General features: G+C 29.5%; 2 protein-coding genes across 2 annotated transcripts; one reads left to right on the top strand and one right to left on the bottom strand.

The window, feature by feature from the left end:
- Positions 1-7930: 7930 nt before the first annotated feature.
- LOC111022170 (hydroxyproline-rich glycoprotein family protein) lies at positions 7931-9389 on the top strand. Its single transcript, XM_022299331.2, has 4 exons — positions 7931-8069; positions 8165-8641; positions 8730-8814; positions 9106-9389. The coding sequence occupies exons 2-4, from the start codon at positions 8172-8174 to the stop codon at positions 9154-9156; spliced, it is 606 nt and encodes a 201-aa protein (XP_022155023.1). The 5' UTR covers positions 7931-8069; positions 8165-8171; the 3' UTR covers positions 9157-9389.
- A 140-nt stretch (positions 9390-9529) lies between these two features.
- Positions 9530-10841, bottom strand: CRR7 (chlororespiratory reduction 7). Its single transcript, XM_022299332.2, has 3 exons — positions 10695-10841; positions 10485-10609; positions 9530-9971 (listed from the first exon to the last, which is right to left on the bottom strand). Exons 1-3 carry the CDS (start codon positions 10765-10767, stop codon positions 9699-9701), a joined length of 471 nt encoding a protein of 156 aa, XP_022155024.1. The 5' UTR covers positions 10768-10841; the 3' UTR covers positions 9530-9698.
- Positions 10842-12918: the final 2077 nt, after the last annotated feature.

The following is a 12918-nucleotide window of genomic DNA, read 5'->3' as shown; positions in this document are numbered from 1 at the left end:
CAACTTAGGCATCCTCAATTTTGCCAAATACACTAGATAATCAGATAATCTGCTCAACTTCATTCAAATCAAGGATATTAATGATTCTAATCAACTTAGCCACCTACTTTACTAAATACTTCTCTTTTCTTGCTAATTAACCAAGGACCCTTACGTTTTCACACCAAAATTACCCAATTTATGCCACAAAACACTCTCTTCCATAGAGGTATAGGTATATTATATAATTTAACCTTACTTAAGACTACTTTCTTTTCATAAAATCAAATAATACTAAAAATCTCATATGCACAATTATAGACTAGTTTCTTAGAAAAATAGTTCTAAACCATAGAAAAGCATGAATTCTTTTTCTCCAACCTTTATCCTTATCCTTCTAGTATTCAAAATTTTAACATTATTATTATTCTATTGTTTTTCATTTCAATAATCAAGCATCTTAGGACGTGTTGGAGGTGAATCTAAAATACGTAGCCCATCCTTTAATAAAGTTATTATTGGATCAGACTGTTTGCCGGTCAACGAATTATATTGGATGATGTTAACACCTGTTAATGCTAGGTCATTTATCATTGATGTTTGCTCTCTAGCTAGCTACTAAGTTCTCTCATTTCTCTTTTTTTCATGATTCATTTCCCACTTGTGTTTCTTTTGTTAGTAGGCTCCTCTTCCTCTTTGGATATAGAAGATTTTTGTAAGATTTTGTTGTTCCTTTTTTCTAGGGGGCTTTTGTATATGAATAAAGAAAAAGATAAATAAATAAGGGCATTAATTGAATGTGTCCAATATGATATGGTAGCATTTTGCAAGAGGTTAAAAGTCAAAACTATCATAAAGCTGTCATAGTTACCTAGAGACTTAGTTTGGGATTGTTGTAGCTAATAACAAAATTGTTATCAATTATATCTTTACAAAAATCAACCATAATAGGAAGTAAATTAATATTAGGTAAATTTTATTTTTTCAACATGGAAAAAGAAATTGTAATGTTTGGTAAATTGATTATTGCGATTTAGCTATAATGACAAAACTAAACTACCTATTAAAATTTGCATAATTTTTTTTGTTAATAATTTATAAATTTTTTAAAAATAATTATTATGAAATCAAATTTAAATTCGTTGAAGGATAAAATTGTTAATTTTTGTTTCTGGTTTTTGCTTTTTTGTATTTGTAGTTTTTGGTTTTCTTATTTTTAAAAAACAAAAATCATATATGTTTGATAACCATTTTTTGTTTTTTTGTTTTTAAAAAACAGAAAATCTTTGGTAAAGTTTTCTGTTTCTAAAAAATGGGAAAATTGAAAATACATAATTTTTTGTAGAGTAGAGATGACAATGGTGTCGATGTTGAGTGAGGATGCTATCTCTCATTCTCATGCTCGTGAAAATTTTTAATCCCCGTCTCCACCTCGTTCTTTGGTCGAGAGATGTTCTCGAGAAAAATTATCAATTTTATAATTGTTTTTAATTATTTTTAGAATTTAAAAATTAAAAAGTGTAATAAATATATATTAATTATTTTAAAAATAGAATCGGGGGCGAGGTCAGGACATGCATTTCCTATTTCTAGGGTCTGACCTTGCGGAAATTTTTGTCATCCGTTATGTAGAGACATGAAATTGGAAGTTTGGAAAGACGTAAATAAACTTTTAGGGGATAAATTTTAGAGAGATAAATAAAAAGATCTAGAAAAAAAATAGTGAAATAAAAGTTAAATACAAAAGAAAAATTTTAGAGAAAAAAATAAAATCGGGAGGAAAAGACATTTTGAAGAAAAAAAATAAATGAGAAAGAAAGAGAAAAATTATAGTGAAAAAAATTAGAGATAAAAACAAGATTCAAAATATAACTTTTAGAAAAAATAAATAAAAACAGAGTTAAATCAAAGTTGAAGTGAAATAAAATTGAAAGATAAAAGAAATATAATTTTCAGAAGAAAAAATATATCAGGAAGAGAAAGAAAACTTATAAAAGAGAAAGAAAGAAAAAATATATTAGCTTATCATGTAGCTTATATGTCGATTAAAAGTGAGAAAAAAGTTTGGAAAAATATTAAATTTTCAGAGGATAAATGAAATTGATCTGTTAGGAAAAAAAACGTAAGGATGAAAAAATTTGGAGAGAAAGAAATAATTATAAATATTCAAATTATGAAAATTTTAGAGAGAAAAAAATTAATTTTTTAAACAGAAATTTAGAAAGAAAAAAAATTTAGGGTGAGAAATAGATTTTTTAGAGAAAAAAAATTGAGTATTAAAAGAAAAAAACCTACCTAAAAAATTGAGTTGGTTATCAAATAATCAGGTCAAAATCTACTATGGTTTTTAGTAAATAAGATATATGTCAATTACTACTAAGTTGTGCTCGTTTTTGCAAGAATTTCAAAATTTATTTGAACAAATTTTACGAATCAATGTATTTTGAAACGTGATTTTAAATGAATATCTTCGTAATCAATTTTATCAAATACAAAAGAGAGTTAAAATTTTCTCAAAATAAACCCAAACAGACTTAGATTGGCTTCAAGGAATACAACTTTTGCAGTTAAAAACGAGAGAAAAAAAAAACTTTTGAATTTTTTTTTTCATTTTTAAAAGTCGATCTATTTTTGTTATCCTATTTCCAACTTTTAGTTTTTTTCTTCCGTACTTTCTAAATATTCATTTTATTTTCTATACTTTCGATATTTAAGACATATCTGTGTCGCTGATCCTTTAATTTTTATTTGTAAAATTTTAATACAAACTTTATCTATTGAAATCATTAAATTTATAATTTTTAATAATTTTAATTAGTAAATTGACATACAAAATGATCAAAATAATTACTTTTAAAAAGTACACCATTAAAATGAATAAAAATTATAAAAATACCATAATTAAAATAGATATTTCGAAAGTAAAAAAATAAATAAACTAATTTCTAAAATATATGAATGAATCTAATATAATTGTTGAAACAAAAAGAAGAGAGATTTTATTTTATCGATAAAAATAAAAATAATATATATAGCGTTTGTTTTTCTTCCAATACATAGGCGTTTGCGTGCACGCGAACGAAAGAATGGATGTCAGTTTTTCCATACACAGAATAATGAATATTTTTTTTTCTTTTTTCTTTCTCTTTCCTCTCTTCTGCAAAATAAAAAATAATGCGTTTTTCCTTCAACAAGGAAAAAAAAATAATGCGTTTTCAAATAAGGCCGTGTTTGGCAGGTCATGAATCATGACTTCAGTTCTTTTGCTATTTTTGCCTTAGCAAAATTTGCTTCAATTCCACTTTTTTTTTTTTTCCTTTTTGCAAAGCTTTTAAACCCCTCTTTATTTTTTCTTCTACCAACAAAAAAAAAAAAATTAAAAAACCAAATTTTCTTTTGGGACAAAAATTCTCTTGTTGCTGTTTCTTTTTTGGCAAAGCTGATTCCACTACTCATTAATCTATGTATCTTTTGTTGTTTGATGGTGAAAAGTTGCGATACTTTTTCCCAATTGGGAACTTCCAACAAAATCTTTTCTTTTGTTTGTTTCTTCCTTTTTCTCCTTTTTAAATCTTTTCTGTTTTTAGATGTTGTAATAAGTATGAGTTTTGATAAAAATAAGAACATGTGAGCCAAAGAAGAATTGATGGCTGAACAAAGATTTTATTTTGGCACTCATGGAAGTGTCATGGCGCCCCATCAAATGGTTTTGATGCGGGATAGAGAGTTGAGCTTTCAACTTGCACGACTTCTTCCTTTCGTGCTACCACAAATAAAACTCCATAGCTTGATTACTGAAGTTGCTTCAACAAACATCAGATTGAAGTTGTTAAAGGATCCTACATTTGAAAAGATAAATGATCTAACAAAAGTTTATAATATAAGCAAACTACTACTCTCATCTCTATAAATATTATTATGATATCAGAGTCTAAAAATGTAGCGCAAAAGAGGTACCATCTCAAAGGGGCATGTTACATTTGAAAAGATATGAGGCTTAACAAGTGATTTATAATATAAGTGAGCTACTCATCTTATTACCAATTAATTTTGAGATAGAACTACATGAATATTGATCGATCTAAGCATTATTATAGTATTTGAACTCTCACATCGACTCTTTAATCGAACAACTTGTTTTTTATAGCATATAATAATACTACCAATAAGTGAACTCTCTCCCATTTTCCTAGTAGTGTCTTAGTCCCTATTTCTTTTTTTTTCCAATATATATAATTTCCCTTAAAATATATATATATATATTTTTTTTTTTATTTTTATTGAGATTTGACCTTGGGTTAAACTATTTTCCAAAGCCACACAAAATTAAAGATGATATTATAGGCATTGGAAAAGGGAAATAGATGATATTGAATGAAAAGAGAGAGGCATTTAATAAGTGAATGAAAAGTGGGCTGAGATGTTGTTCTCTCCATGGGAATCTGACAAACTTCCAAGCTCCAACTACTCACTTTGCTTTCTTATCTATCCTACTCTATGCCATAAATACCTTATTTACTCCCACTTTTCTCCCTCCCATTTCTTTGCCCTACTAATACATATTATTATTTTACTTTAAATACTACCCGTCTCCTTGTTTTCGACTTTAATTCATTTCAATCTAGGTACTTTCAAAACGTTAAAAGTATCATTTTGGTCTTTTACTTTTCATTTTCAACCATTCTTTTTGTCAAAACTTTAGCATAACCACGAAGCCATAAATTTGTATTAAAAGGTTTGCAAATAGAAATCAAAATGGTTACTTTTTTAAAGTACATAGATCAAGACGTTTGAAGATATATATACTAAAATGAACAAAATATACCGGAACCGAAATTGACATTTTGAAAGTAGAGACCCAATAAACCAAAGTTCAAAGTTTAGGGACCAAAAAGTATTTAAATCTTTTTTTTTTTTCAATAACTATGAAAGCTTATTCTTGACCTCCTATTTCTTTTTATCTTTTTGAAACATGCATTTATTTCTTATATCTAAGTACCAAAAGCGCCAACATGAGCATAGCTTAATGGTAATCGACAGGTGCTCATAACAACCATATCGGTTTAAATTGAATTAAATAACTATTTTTTTATTTCGTACTTTAGAAAATGAACCAAAGGACAAGTATAGTTAAATTAATTAAATGATGCCTTAAGGATGTTCGAAATTTTATTTGTTTTCAGAGAAATATATATTTGTAGTATGTTTAAAAGTGTAGAAAGTTATTCTTATGTATTGATCTCTAGAGTTTGCTATTTCACTATTAACAATGAAAATTGAATATTAGAAAATTACTTCTAAATCACTTTTAAAATATTATATTACAAATGCAGGAGAAAGAAATTTAAATTTGTGACCTACAAAGAAAGGTCTTGGTAGGATAGCTCGATCCTTCTTTTTGCTCATATTAATTTAATAACATTATTACATTCTTTTTTATTTTTCTTTATCATTTTTTTTTAGTACAACATGTGAGGATGAGTTCTTATCGGTTGAGTTTGCGCATTATATCATTCCATCAGTATATATATTGGAATTTTGGAAACTAACATTAACAATTAAAAAAATAAGATAATGTTATTCTTTCCCATTTTGATATGCAGGATTATTTTGTTTCCACTCCTAAATTTTAGATTCGTTATATTTTGGCTTATGAAATTTCAAAAAGTTTATTTTAGACTCTAAATTTATTTTTCTAACAAAAGAACTTTATTAACCCTAACCCCTGATAATTATTTTGTCATTAATGGTTTGAAAGATAGATAAATACATCACTTCGAATGTATATCAGCAACATTGACCTGGGCATGTAATAGAGCCTTATTAGGCTTAGATATTGGGTACGCAAATATTAGGGATACGAATAATATAATAAAAATTTTAATGATCAAAATAAACCTTTTAAAAATTTAGAAATCATGATGATTATTTTTTTAAAAAATTAAATTATTTAAATATAATAAATATCTTTATATCAAAATTTAAGATTAAATATAATAAATAGTAAAAAAATGGTTAAAAACCCTATTTGGTTCCAAATAGCTAAACTTTTATCAAACCAATAATTTATTATTTTAATAATTTAGACTATGTGGTCTAAAATTCATGAATAAACCAAACGGGAGTAGAGTTTACGAATTAAATTGCTACAAATTTTGAAGTATAGAAATTAAATTGTTAAGTTTTAAAGGAATGAAAAGGGCAAAATATTGAAATTTCAGAGTGTATCTTTTGGTGACGAACAAAAAGATCCAGTTTTGGTATAGAAATCTGACAGAGATATTAAATTTCTTTGGAAAAAGAAAAAAGAAAAAAAAAATGTCCTTTAAAGTGAGACAATTTCCTGGTTTGAATAATGGGAAGTTAAGAAATTGAAAAGGAAGGGACTGAGTTTCTGAAGGCAGCAGTTTGCATTGATATCAGTGTTGCAATTAGTGACCCTTCATATTTTGGATTTGATCATGTCCTAACCATCTATCCATACATGGATATTTCTATCGACATATCTATATTTTTATAGGTTCGATATTGACATGATCGGTAAATCGATTTCATATTTGAATTTGATTATGGTTCTAAATATCCATCGATATATCAATATTTTCATCGACATATCCATGTTTCCATGGATCCGACATCGACATGATGGGTAAATCGACATTTTCATCATAGTAGAAGAAAATCGATAAAATATGAAAAATATCAATAAAATGTCACTAATATATACATAATATTAATATTAATTATTTTTAACTAATTTAGAAATAGAAAAATCTTTATTTGTTAATTTAAATATTTTTTACGATTTTTTAATATTTTAACTTTTAGAGAAATATTCATCGACATCGACATTTTATCGATATTTTCATGAAATTGAGACATCGACATTTCTATCAATATTGATATTTAAAACCTTGAATTTGGTTTTTAGAAAATTTGATGCCATGATTTAAATATTTTTAAGCTAATGAGATATTTTCACTTGTTCAAGAACTTACTTTTAAAATTTTTTTAATAAGTCACTCACGTGAAAATACTTATCTATTTAAAATCTTCCATTTATTTTTTTAACTATTTGTTCCATTTTTTCCTCTACTTTTAAAATCAAAATCTCCCGTTTACATTGTGGGGTTGGAGGTTAGAGACAGATGCCTAAACTATCTCGGTTTGACCATTAATTACTTGAATTAAAAATACTTATCATAGCATATTAAGTTTTCGTGGTGGGTCGGTATTTTTATATATCTATAGATTCGACATCAAGATTTATAGTATTGGAAAAAATTTAACAAAATATTACTAATATGGACATATTATAAATATTAATTATCTTTAACTTATTTTAAAAGGTGAAGTATTTATTTGTTATGTAATTTTTTATTCTTATAATTTTCAATAAATATTCGCATCAACATTTTATTGATATTACATTGTCATCCGTGTAAAAATTGAAACTCTGACATTTTGAATCTTATTTATAGAGGCACTAAAAAAGCTGACTATTTGGGAAAAATGGAAATTTAGTAACTCAGACTCAAATTTTGCTTGAGAATTAATTTGGATTAAATTGGCTTGTAGGATTAATTCGATACATTTGAATTGAATTGACCCACCCTAACTTACAATAATGTAGGATTATATTAAATGCGTACTTTAATTTTTTTTAGTACAATAAATGTGGGGACTAGAGATTGAATCCCTGAGCTCTACAAAATTAATCCTAAGTTAAGTTCGTGTTGACAATGGGTCGAGTTTTTAGATCGGTATTGGGCCGATTTGGGCCTTCTGGAAGATAGCCCGGCCCATCATCATCAGTTCTCCAATTACACTTTATTTTGAAATCCTGAAAATGGTAAAAACAAAAACATATCCCTTTCGGCTAAAATTCGACCGTTGGAATTTTTTTTTTTTTTTTTTTATCTTTTTGTTTGTTTCCTTCTTACTCTCCAACGTTCACTCTCCATAACGGATTCTTCCTCCTCTGTTTTTCCAATAAATAAATCTCACAACAAAGTTCAAAAACTAATCCAATTTCCACTCAAATTCACTCCACAATATTTCGTACTCTTCTTCTTCTTCCAGTTCAAAAGGTTATTTGAGTTATTTTTGTGCCTTTTTTCTTTCCCCCTCTTCCCTTTTATGTCGAAGATTGCCCATTTTAAATCTGTTTTTCTTTTTTTCTCAGCTCATCAATGGAGATTCCGATTCAAGCATCGATTCCCAGCAGCCCAAATCAGTCGGAATGTACAGATTTCGAGTCCAAACTTACAATCTCAGACCAACAGCCAGAAATTTCCGGCGCCGGCGACGGCGACGGTCTCCTCAAGCACCCGGAGAGCCCAGCCCAGATCGGAAAATTAACTCCCGCCGGCGAAACTCCGGCGACCCCAGAATTTGAAACGCCCAAAAAGGAGAAGGCCAGAAGCCAAAACCAATCGGAAAAGTCAAATTCCGAGATGAAAACGGCAACCCCAGTTGAGAAAGCAGAGGATGAAACAGAGAAGAAACGAATTTTGGTCCCTAAAAATGGGTCGATGGATCGTCTGAAGGTGCCGAAGAGCCCGAATCCGGCCGGAAAAGTGAAATTTTCCGGCATTGAATTGCCCAAAAATGGTACCCCAAATCGGCTGAAAGTGCCAAAAGCATTCAAATACCCAGAAAGGTAATTATTTAAAACTGTCAATTTTTAGTTCGAAATTTAAAAAAAGAATGGAAATTTTGAATCAAAAAAATTTGATTTATTGGTTTAGGTATATGAGTCCGACGGATTTAATGATGTCTCCGATCAGCAAAGGGCTTCTTGCCAGAACCAGGAAAGGGGCTGTGCCTTCCAAGGTTAATCCTTTAAACTCCTAATTTTGTGATATGTTTTTCATTCCATTTATTCTCATCATTTTTCAATTCTATTCTCGGGAAAGTAATGGTTACTTTGTCGAGATTGAAAAAATATCGTAAAAATACTTTTTTTTTAATACAGTAAGTGGAGGTAGAGGAATTCAAATTTATGATCTATTTGGTCCGATAAATATGTCAATTACTACTGAAGTTCATGTTATTAAAAAGAATATTAGTCTATGTACTTTCGTTGAAGTAATGATTTAATTTTTATTTCTAATTTTTATTCAGATGCACGAGTTGAGAATCCGAGAGATGAGTCTTGTCTATCAAGGTGAATGAAATGAATGGTTATGATGGGCCTCAAATTTCATGGATTCTTTTCCTTTTCTTTGCAAAGGATTTGCCTCACTCAGATTGTGATGCAAAAATCAGTGTTCTAGCTCTAGTAAATTGTAATTCCAAGGTTTTTATTGTAATTTCCTGTTATTGTCATTATTTCTTTCCATCTGTATTGTGGGGAGTTTTTGACCATGATCAATTTGTAACCATAAAAGTTACTTTTATTGTTGACACAGGAAGACGTTCCTACCCTCTAGCGTTTAAGTTAAATTATTATCGAACTCAAAACTTTAAGTTAATAGACGATTATAATTGCAAATGATGTTAACACCCGAAAAAGTAATGACATTTGAAATCAAGAACGAAGCAAAGCTTGATAATTTGTAACCATAAAAATTACTTTAAAGAAGACTTCCGTGCTCTCTATCGCTAAGTTAACTATCACTAAATTCAAAATTTTAAGCTAATAGATGATTATACACCCGGAAAAAGTAAGGAGATTTGAAGTCGAAAACAAAGCAAAATACATTAGGACGGTCGAGTCACTCGAGACGGACTTGATACCATTGGATAGAGCCAACATCTCCATCGATTTCGAGTTCACAAACGGACTTGAGCAAGAAAGAAACAGCTTCCTCAATGGATTCAAAGCGTGAGAGATCAGGTGGAAGAGGCCCTGCCCAATTTTGCAGCCAACCCTTCAAAATGGCTTCCAATTCTTCTTCTGAAACAAACTTCTCATCTTCTCCAGGCTCCAAAACTACATAAGTATCACTACTTTGATTTCCCCTTCTCGATCTTCTACTTGCATGTACCTATAAACGAGTTCGAGTCTGGTTGAAATTCAAACGTACCGTACAACTTATGGTTTATTTAGGAAAGTTTCAGATTCCATTACGAGTGTTCGAAATTTCGTACTCGTTATGTTTTGCTCTATATAAGAAAGGTCAACAATTCTAACCTTTGTCAATAACAAGCCACTTTTAAAAGTTTTCAATCATCAAAAGTGGCTTTAAGAAATTCTACAAGTAAACATAAAGTATTTAGAAAAAAGATTTAACTAATTTTCTTCCAAAATTACTTATAGGCTAAATTTAAAAACCTCTGCCTTCTGTGAGTTCCTTCACTAGAGAACTCTATTTAAGCATTATGTTGGATTCTTTCCAATCTTCTTATTTAAGACGTCGCATCAAGACAATTCTACCTCATCGAGAATTGTTTTTTCTTTTCAAAAGACATGTCATCGAAAAATTAGCATAAATTTATGAGATGGAAAATTTTAAATTAATCTAAATTTCTAAAAGGAGAATGAAGGGAAAGAAGACAACCTTGATTTGTTGTTGATTTTTGGAAGCAGAAGCAGAGATACCCAAAAAGCACTTTGACCCACCTGATCTTTTTTCTCCCAAATTATGATGATGCTTCTTCCCTCCTCCTACTAATTCTCTTCTAACTAAGCACCCAAAAAAAGAAAAATACCATTGATGCCCTCAGTCAAAAAGCAGAAAAAAGAAAATTGGGTGTGTTTGGATAAATACCAGGGTAAAGGATAGAATTGGAATAAAGAATTGAATTGCAGGTGTGGAAGTGCTTTTGTAGAGCTCCCTCCATAGGTGAAGCCTCAAGATTCAGAACTGATGAGAAGAGGATAATGTTACAAAAGCTCCTCACATTTATGCATTATTGTTTGCCACCCATTTTTGGATTTTTTTTTTAAATAATTACTTTTTAAAAACAAATGACAAAGGTAGACTAGGGTCCAAACTGATTCAAAAAATAGGGTAGGTAAATCGCAGCGCCGTCGACTGCGATTTAGGACGAAATCGTGATCCTAGACCGCGATTTCACTGAAGTCGCAGCCAACTTCAGTTTGACGTGGCTCCACCTGTAGCCAACGGCTACGACTTCAGTGGAAAAAAAAAAAGGAAAATATGTGGAAGTCGCGTGCATTGCATGCGACTTCAATAAGAGGAAGTCGCGTACATCGCCTACGACCTCCGTTTGGAAGTCGCATGCATCGCCTGCGACTTTCGTTTGGAAGTCGCGTCCATCGTACGCGACTTCCACGTCAACGACAATCCACCCGCCACATAGAAAATACACGTTGCACGGGAGTAGCGTCCATTGTATGCGAATTTTGACCCCTCTTTTGGCATAACCTATTTTTGTCAATAGTTTCAAAAACCTAAGTTACTTTTGTATTTATTTATTTAATTTACATTTATTTAATTATTATTTTTAAATTACCATTATTTTTGTAATTTCTTTTTAAAATGTCATTATTTTAAAACTTAACCCCCATTTTCCCCCTATTTTCCACATTGCCCTCATATCATTTTCATTATTATTATTGTTATTACTACCCACTTTTTTTAGTTCAAGACTTGTGGGATGGGGTTTGAAATATACTCAAACTTTTGGTCCAGGATATATGTCTTAACAGCTTAGTTAGTTAGACATTTTTTCAATTTTTGACGTTATTGTTACTCACTTGATGACACCAACGTCTCACTATTTCCACGATATTTTGATCAATTGAAAGATCACGTCGACGTTGTTTAAACTAATCGATTTCATATGGAAATTGAAAAGAAAAAAAAAAGGAATCTGTCTGTATGTTAAAAAAATTGAGAAATAATATCATGGTCGTCATATTCACGATGTAACATTCTAATATTTATTATATTTAAATTATAAATTTGGTTCGTATGGTTTGGGCTTAGTTTTAATTTTGTGGTTTAAAAATTTTTAATTTAGTTTTTCATATTTTGGGCTTGGTTTTTATTTGGTTTTATATGATTTTGAAAGTGATCATGTGATCTCTATGGTTGGTTTGATTAAAACTCGACTAATCTCATAGGACAACTAGGTAAATAACCACTATAGTTTGAACCCGAATTCTCTATAAATATTTTAGAATTTACCTTGGACCATTTGCTTTTAAAATATTAAAAGGATTAAATTGAAATTATGGTCAACCAATAGAACCCAACCCAATTATGTAGGTAATGATATACTTCATAACAACTTACTCACAAATTGTGGACCTGAATTTAACTCAACTGTAATCGACACTTATTTCTCATCAATGGGTCATGAGTTCAAATTCTTCCTTTCGCTTATTATACTAACGAATAAATAAAACTTAATAATATTACTCTTAAAAAATATTTGTGGACTAGGAAAATTTGACTTTATTTAGTGAAGGAATTGGATCTTTTGGTACCTCTCGGATTTGGGCTATAAAGAAGCCTACCTAGAATTTGATACTTTATTTTTCTCAAGTATCTTGTAACTATTATTATTATTATTATTATTTAGTACAAATAACTAAAAGTTCACGAGTATCTTGTAATTATTAACTCCCCATGTGGTTAATTGGAAATTTCATGTACATTCTTTTAGCTTTAGGTCGCATTTATTAGGAAAAAAAATTGTACTCATGGTTTGTAATTTGAGCAATTACTCTTCAAAAATTATAAAATTATTGCAATTAAACTCCAATGTTATATAGTTTAAGGGTGTCCACAGGTTATTCGATTTTATGGTATTTTAGACCGAACCCAATCATTCAAGTTGCATATTTATATAATCCAAACAATAAATTTATAAAAATCTATGACTATATATCATCGTGGTTAAGTTGAGTCAAGTCGAGTCTAATCTATTCAACTTGATGGACCCAACAACTTAACCAATTCAATTGGGTTTAGAAAAATGAACCCAATCTAACCAAATTAATTTTCAAACCTACTTAAATAG

This window comes from Momordica charantia (assembly GCF_013281855.1).
Source record: "Momordica charantia cultivar OHB3-1 chromosome 8 unlocalized genomic scaffold, Mcharantia_2.0 BLBB01000008.1, whole genome shotgun sequence".
NCBI lineage: Eukaryota > Viridiplantae > Streptophyta > Magnoliopsida > Cucurbitales > Cucurbitaceae > Momordica > Momordica charantia.
This window is presented reverse-complemented; position numbering and strand designations above follow the sequence as displayed.

What these genes read in the sequence shown, in the direction of transcription:
- CRR7 (XM_022299332.2), bottom strand. Translation starts at nt 10,767, where the DNA reads ATGGAGGGAGCTCTACAAAAGCACTTCCACACCTGCAATTCAATTCTT. An exon ending in CAATTCTATCCTTTACCCTG is followed by an intron (nt 10,610 to 10,694) that starts GTATTTATCCAA and finishes TTGGGTGCTTAG; the next exon opens with TTAGAAGAGAATTAGTAGGA. An exon ending in AAAATCAACAACAAATCAAG is followed by an intron (nt 9,972 to 10,484) that starts GTTGTCTTCTTT and finishes ACTCGTTTATAG; the next exon opens with GTACATGCAAGTAGAAGATC.
- LOC111022170 (XM_022299331.2), top strand. Translation starts at nt 8,172, where the DNA reads ATGGAGATTCCGATTCAAGCATCGATTCCCAGCAGCCCAAATCAGTCG. An exon ending in GCATTCAAATACCCAGAAAG is followed by an intron (nt 8,642 to 8,729) that starts GTAATTATTTAA and finishes TTATTGGTTTAG; the next exon opens with GTATATGAGTCCGACGGATT. An exon ending in AAGGGGCTGTGCCTTCCAAG is followed by an intron (nt 8,815 to 9,105) that starts GTTAATCCTTTA and finishes ATTTTTATTCAG; the next exon opens with ATGCACGAGTTGAGAATCCG.